We start from the raw sequence: 6,480 nt of genomic DNA on the forward strand, positions 1-6,480 counted from the left end.
TCGTTGAAATCCCTTGTTGATTTGAATCTGTAATATTCCTACCACATATTCGTTCTTAAACACGCTGAGCCAGCTCCTTTTTCCTTGATCAATCTTTTTTCAAATGCCATATGTCAATGCCGATCAGAGGAAGTTGACGTTCCCTCATAATCAAAGGCTTACGCGTCTTCAAATCCGTGTGTTGATGCTGCGGTGCGCCATTCTGATAGGCACGGCCTTATGTTGGATCATTGCAGCCGCCTTATTCGACTGCAGTGCTTGTAAGGTACTTACCTACACCCAATGTCTAAAACCTTCTCACATCCAGCTGTAAGGAGTTATATACTTTATTCAGGACATGTTACATAAATGGTTATTCCTAATACAAATACCTGACACTGATAAGACAAAAGGAATGATATTTGCAAGCTGACGTTTATGTAGTGCATTATCAGCAACAGACACAGGCTGGGTAGTGGGTATGCAGCGTTATTTTGATTTTTAGTTCTGCGATTTTGAACCAAATCATAGAAAATGGGCACAATGGACACAAGCAGGCAGCGTAGTTGATGTTTCGAGTACAGAGTTTCGCTCCTAGTCAGAGTTGTTCTCGAAATGTTGGCTGTGGAATGACTGCGGCTTCCTGGAATGGCTCGGCTGCTTGGAATGGCTGTGACCGGCACCGCCTGCGGCGTCCGCTGGAATTAGCTATATCGCTAATAAGTAACCGACGGCGGAGACGCGCATGACTGTGACCGGTGCTCGTAACTCCGGGGGCCTGGGCTGTCCCACCCTTCCCGATTCCCAGATTCTTTGTTTCTAGGATTACGGGAAAATGTGCCGCTCTTGTGGCTCCGGCTCCCGTGCTCTGCAGCCTTTATTCTGATTGGTATACCCAAAAACAAGTAGATTACATGACTTATGTTATCTATGGCTATACTAATTTCCGAAATTTCCAAACTGTCCATGGACCATGAGCCTAAAAAGCGAACTTCATTATGTGACCCTGCTTAGCATATTTCATGATTTTTTTTTTACGGTTCGCCGAGTCTCGCAAACATATTTTATCCTGCCTCTTTGAAGCTCTAGGCACAACAAAATATAATAAGTAAATCAATTAAAATACGGTACAAAGCTACTGACGCCGAGAAGTAGACTGACAGAAAGTTACTGACAATTAGATGGGCCACAAACCTCCCCAAGAAATAGCCAGATTCCGGCGTGGACTCCGTCACGGCCCTTTCCATGCATATTGCATATTCATTATTCGGCGTGCGTTAGTCCTGCACTACTTCCGGTCCCAGTGTCGCCTCGTACCGATGTCACACACCTCGCACTCCCTCGCTGCACCTAATCAATATGCCAGTCGGCTGCGAGGTGTCGCTGGGCCACAGGAATGTCACACGCGACGTGCCGGCCTCGGTGACCCTGGCGCAACCCCAGCCTGGTGGTCGCGGGTCGTCCATGGGGCACGGCATGAACGAATATGATTATATGTGCGATGATGTGCGAGAACATGGGTTGGGCAGGTCAGATGGTTGGCGGTTGTGTCGCTGAATAGGACGCCGAAAGGGGGAGTTGATAGAGACGACAAGTTGGTTCTAATTGATGCACCAACTTGTCAGTCTGTCCAATCACCAATGGAAAAGTGATGCAGGTATAAGTAAAAAAATACTTCAGAGAAAGATAAAGAGAAACCACTTATTCAAGTTCGCGATGCATTTCGATTCATGTTTTATTGCATTAGACAAAATGTAGCAACACAAAAATGCAATTTTCAATTTTTCATGTTCCATTTTTCCTTTTGCCGCCGGCACCACGTGCCTCGTGCTCTGTTAAATTCTACATTTCGGCTTTAGTCCCGTCTGGAGAGGACGCTGCCCCTGACAGCGGTGTCACCCACATCCGCGCTCTTCACTCATCATGCATGAAGCGCCACTGGTCCTGACCCCACCGCCTGGCCGGCCATTAGTAATGCAAAGAGAGGACACTGGCTGAGGGGCAGGAATTTAACGAGACACTCGGATTTCCTGCCGGGATTACACAGGAATACTCGTACAAAATTTCAGCAGAATATGCTGACAGAAAAGAAGCATAATGTGTGTGTATGAAGCCGAGTGAAAATTTTGATTGAGTCGTAGCTCTGATCTGACTGTGTTGCTCTCTGTGTTTCAGGCGAGAACTGCTGGAGGAGCGGCGCCGGCTCGGACTCAATGGCTCGGTGCCGCTGCGAGAGCTGTTTCCCATCAGCAACGACACCGGCCTGGTGAAACTACTCAACAGCACGGCCTCCTACGACGACTACGACTACAGCGAGCAGTGCGAGTGGAACGACACCGCCGGCTGCAACATGACCAACATCACCGGCGCCGGCGAGCTGGCAGACGGCGACGACTACAACCTCGTCTTCCCGCTGCCGTTCGCCATCTTCATCATCATCTGCATGATCATCATGATCCTCCTGACGGTCGGTGGTAATCTGCTCGTGCTTCTGGCCTTCATCTGTGAGCGAACCATCCGCCAGCCATCCAACTACTTCCTGGCGTCGCTGGCAGTGACCGACCTCTTCATCGGCTGTGTGTCGATGCCGTTCTTCACGGTGTACGTGCTGCGCGGATCGTGGCACATGGGGCCGATCCTGTGTGACCTATGGCTGTCGGTCGACTACACCGTGTGTCTGGTGTCGCAGTACACGGTGCTGCTCATCACCATCGACCGTTTCTGCTCGGTCAAGGTGAAAATAGCGGCGAAATACCGCAACTGGCGCACCAAGAGCAAGGTTATCTGGATGGTCGTGGTGACGTGGTTAATACCCGCGCTGCTTTTCTTCATCTCCATCTTCGGCTGGGAGCATTTCATCGGCTATCGGGACCTACTGGAGGGAGAGTGTATGGTGCAGTTCCTCAAAGACCCTGTGTTCAACACGGCCCTGATCGTGTTCTACTTCTACATCACGCTGGTTGTGCTACTGGTTCTCTATGCCGGGATCTATCAGACCGCCTACGAGATGCAGAAGAAGGCCGCAGCTAAACAGCGCCTCATCAAGAAGGCGATGGGTGGGGCGGCGGGCGCGGCCACCGGCGCCGGGTCAGGCGCAGCCTCCAGGAGTACCACCGCCACCAACGCCGCCAAGACTGGCTCCGGCAAAAAGGACGGCAAAAAGAACGGCAAGGGAGCGGCCGCGGAGGAGACGAGCTTCTCGAAGATGAACGACGACCGGTCTAGCAGCTATGACTCAGACGAGGCAACCTCCGATCAGAAGTCGTCCAAGAAGGGTGCCGCCGCCAGCGTGCCCAAGCTGGAGCCGCCGCCGGCCAGGGCGCCGCTGCCGCTGATCCCAGAGCGCGAGGAGGTCGCAGACAGGGTGGTCAGAGCCGCACCGCAGCCAACGGCTGTCCCGAAAACCACGGCGACAGCGGCCACTACTAGCGCGCCGGCAGCAACCGCCACCACCGCTGCTGCAGGGGCGCCGGCGTCCACGGCACCGGCTGCGACACCAGCGCCACCTACATCAGCTACCGCAGCGCCACCAGCGGCGAGTACCTCGGCACCACCGGTGGCAGCGGCAGCGGCATCCTCTGCTTCCCTGAACGCACAGTCAACCACGCCGGCCACAGCGGCTTCTGCACCCAACCCTACCCCTCCATCTGCTACAGCAGCCGCCACAACTGTCACCAGTGCGCTGAATTCGGCAATAATGGCCACGTCGGCCGCGCCACCCGTTAGTGCGGCGAATTCTGCCACCACCGCCACCACCGCACCGTTACCCGGCCCAACTGCGCCATCTGGCCACAACTCAACCACAAACGCAACTCACAACCCTCCCACAGTGAACGGCTCGCCAAAGACGATGGTTGTGGGCCAGAATGGCTCCGCAACCATCATCAACCAGCCGATAAACAATGTAAAACCTGACATTAAGTCGGCGACAACCATCATACCGAACGGCCATGGCCCAGGCCGGCCTGCTCATGTGATCACCCGTTCGGTAGATAAGCGCCAGGCAGGGCTAGTGGCCACGGCGCCGGCGTGTACTCAGACGGAGATGGATACTGTCTCATCCACGGGGATGGATGCCAGTGACGAGGCCTCTACCGGCTCCAGCGGGGGCGGCGGTGGCGGCGGGGGCGGGGGCGGGGGCGGGGGCGGCTGCTGCCGAGTATCCGCCCTACCTCTGAACGGCCTAGTAGCACCCGTCGCGCAGCGTACCGGCGGCTTCCTACCAGAACTGGACGTGATCTGCGAGGGTCACTCACTGGAGGCGATTGATCCTCCAGACATGTTCGCTGACGGCCAGCCGCTGAGGCCTGACCACCTCCTGCTGAAGCGTCCGGCAGAGGACCGTCGGTTGGTGTTCACCGGCGGCGGGCCCGGCGGTTTGCATCTCCAATACGAGGTGCACGTCGATCTCGACGCCTCGCAACTCCGATACATGGACGAGAGCTCGCTGCTGCTGTCGCCCTCGTCCGAAACCCCGCCGTCGTCGTTTTGGTACCCGGGCGCGCTGTCGTCACCCGTTTCTCCGACTAAGACGTTCGAGCCTGGTGTGCCCTCCCCGCCGCCGAATGCCATCATCACGCCCAGTCAGACCCCGGTGCCGCCCGATCCCGACGAGCGGTGCCGCGTCGCGTCGACCGCCGACCCGCGCCTGCCGTACGCTACTAGCACCCCAGTGGAGCTCAGCCCACCGCTGGACGGGGGGCTGACCGAGACAGGCGCTCAGACGTATGTGCACGCCCGGCCAGGCGGTCAGAGGTCAGCGTGGGCGAGCCCTGAAAGCAGCTCCGATGATGCCACGTGCCGGTCGGCGTCACCAAAGCGGCGGCTGGTGTCCACAGGTGTGCAGACTATCGGCCGTATGAACGGTACGGGTCTGCCACCGGTGCACTGCTCCCCTCCGCGGACACCTACAGCTCCGGCACCCCAGCAGGCTCCGGCTCCCGCCGCTCCGAGCTCCGGGGCTCCAAAAGCCACGACTAACGGTCAGGTGAACGGTGGACTGACGTCTGCTTCTGCGGTATCCAACGCTGGACAGACACAGGTCACCGCGGCCGCGGTAGTCACCCCTGGTTCCGTCCCCTCCACCACCTCAGCACAGCAGCCGGTGGCTACAGCAGCGACCTCTATTCCAGCCGTGGCTACAGCCGCAGCTACGCTAGCGACATCTGTGACCACCTCAGCAGCGCCCGGCGGGTCAGTAGCGCCACCTGCCGTGACCACCACCGCACCGACGACCTCGACGGCCGCTCCAGCGACAGCGTCGGTGCCGGCCCCCTCCCCTGCCGCCAAGCCCGCTCCCTCCCCCACCCCCACCACCGCCTCCGCCCCCGCTCCCGCCCCCAGTCCCACTCCCGCCAAGGCCGCCGAAGAGAAGATCGAGCGGGACGAGCGCGCCTCGTCGTCCCAGCCGGGGACGGCGGCCGGCACATCTGAGGAGAAACGCTCCCTGGTAAAGGCGATCGGCCGTCGACTGAGAAAGAAGGTGAAGGAGAAGCGACACGTCTCCAAGTCAGAGAACCGCGCCAACAAGGCTTTGAAGACCATCTCCATCATCATGGGAGCGTTCGTGGCCTGTTGGACGCCCTACCACATCTTTTCCGTCATCGCCAGCTTCTGTCCCAACTGCATCAACGGCCACGTCTACATGCTCGCCTACTTCCTGTGTTACGCCAACAGCCCCATCAACCCCATCTGCTACGCCATGGCCAATCAACAATTCAAAAAGACATTCATGCGCCTGTTGAAAGGCGATTTTCACGTCACGTAGCTGCCCCTCGCTCCAGTGTTTCGTTAGTGAGTGTCGGATGCGCGTAGCTCGCTCCTTGTTGGCGCCCCCTAGTGAAAGGCGACGCTACAGAGATGATCTCCTTTCAGGCACAGGGGCGTACCGATTACAAATGGTCTCAACATGCTCGCTACGGGAGTGGGGAGCTCTCGGTCCATGCTTCATTGCTCCGTACGTGCGTGTTTGCGCGCATGGGCGATGAGCAGAATATTTATTGTTTGTACAGACGCTTGTACGTAGACGCGTACGTAGATACGTCAGATATACATATGGTGTATCTCGCTTGTCCTAACGCATGCGTGCATATATGTAGGAAATGTACGTAAATATACTATATGGATAGTTGAATACCGCCTGTACCTCAAAGTAAACACTGACGATTCATGTGTCACGCGCAAGAAAGAATCTAAGAGAATCAGGGCCTCGTCTAACAGATTTTCACTGGGGGGGGGGGCAGGGACTCAATGAGCCAAACCTAGGGTACCCCCAAATCCTGTTTTCTCACCGGATTTAGGCCACTTATTTTTCATCACAGCCCTGAAACCTGATGAACTTTTTTAACACTAAATAAATAAAAATAGTAGAACATCCGACCCATGCCTTTGCATTAGTTTATAACCCCTCACATTGCCCCACCAGAAGGTTATTAGCACACAAAGAATGAAATATAGTTTTTGGACCCCCTACACCTTTTTAAGTCGGTCATTTGTTTACGA

The 6,480-nt window shown here is 56.2% G+C and overlaps 1 protein-coding gene across 1 annotated transcript; it reads left to right on the forward strand.

Annotated features, from left to right (window-relative positions):
• Positions 1–2,159: 2,159 nt before the first annotated feature.
• On the forward strand, positions 2,160–6,112 carry LOC122393318 (mucin-2-like). Its single transcript, XM_043389236.1, has one exon. The coding sequence runs from the start codon at positions 2,330–2,332 to the stop codon at positions 5,744–5,746; it is 3,417 nt and encodes a 1,138-aa protein (XP_043245171.1). The 5' UTR covers positions 2,160–2,329; the 3' UTR covers positions 5,747–6,112.
• Positions 6,113–6,480: the final 368 nt, after the last annotated feature.

The sequence above is a fragment of the Amphibalanus amphitrite genome, unplaced genomic scaffold (assembly GCF_019059575.1).
Source record: "Amphibalanus amphitrite isolate SeventyFive unplaced genomic scaffold, NRLGWU_Aamphi_draft 000530F_arrow, whole genome shotgun sequence".
In the NCBI taxonomy this organism is placed as follows: domain Eukaryota; kingdom Metazoa; phylum Arthropoda; class Thecostraca; order Balanomorpha; family Balanidae; genus Amphibalanus; species Amphibalanus amphitrite.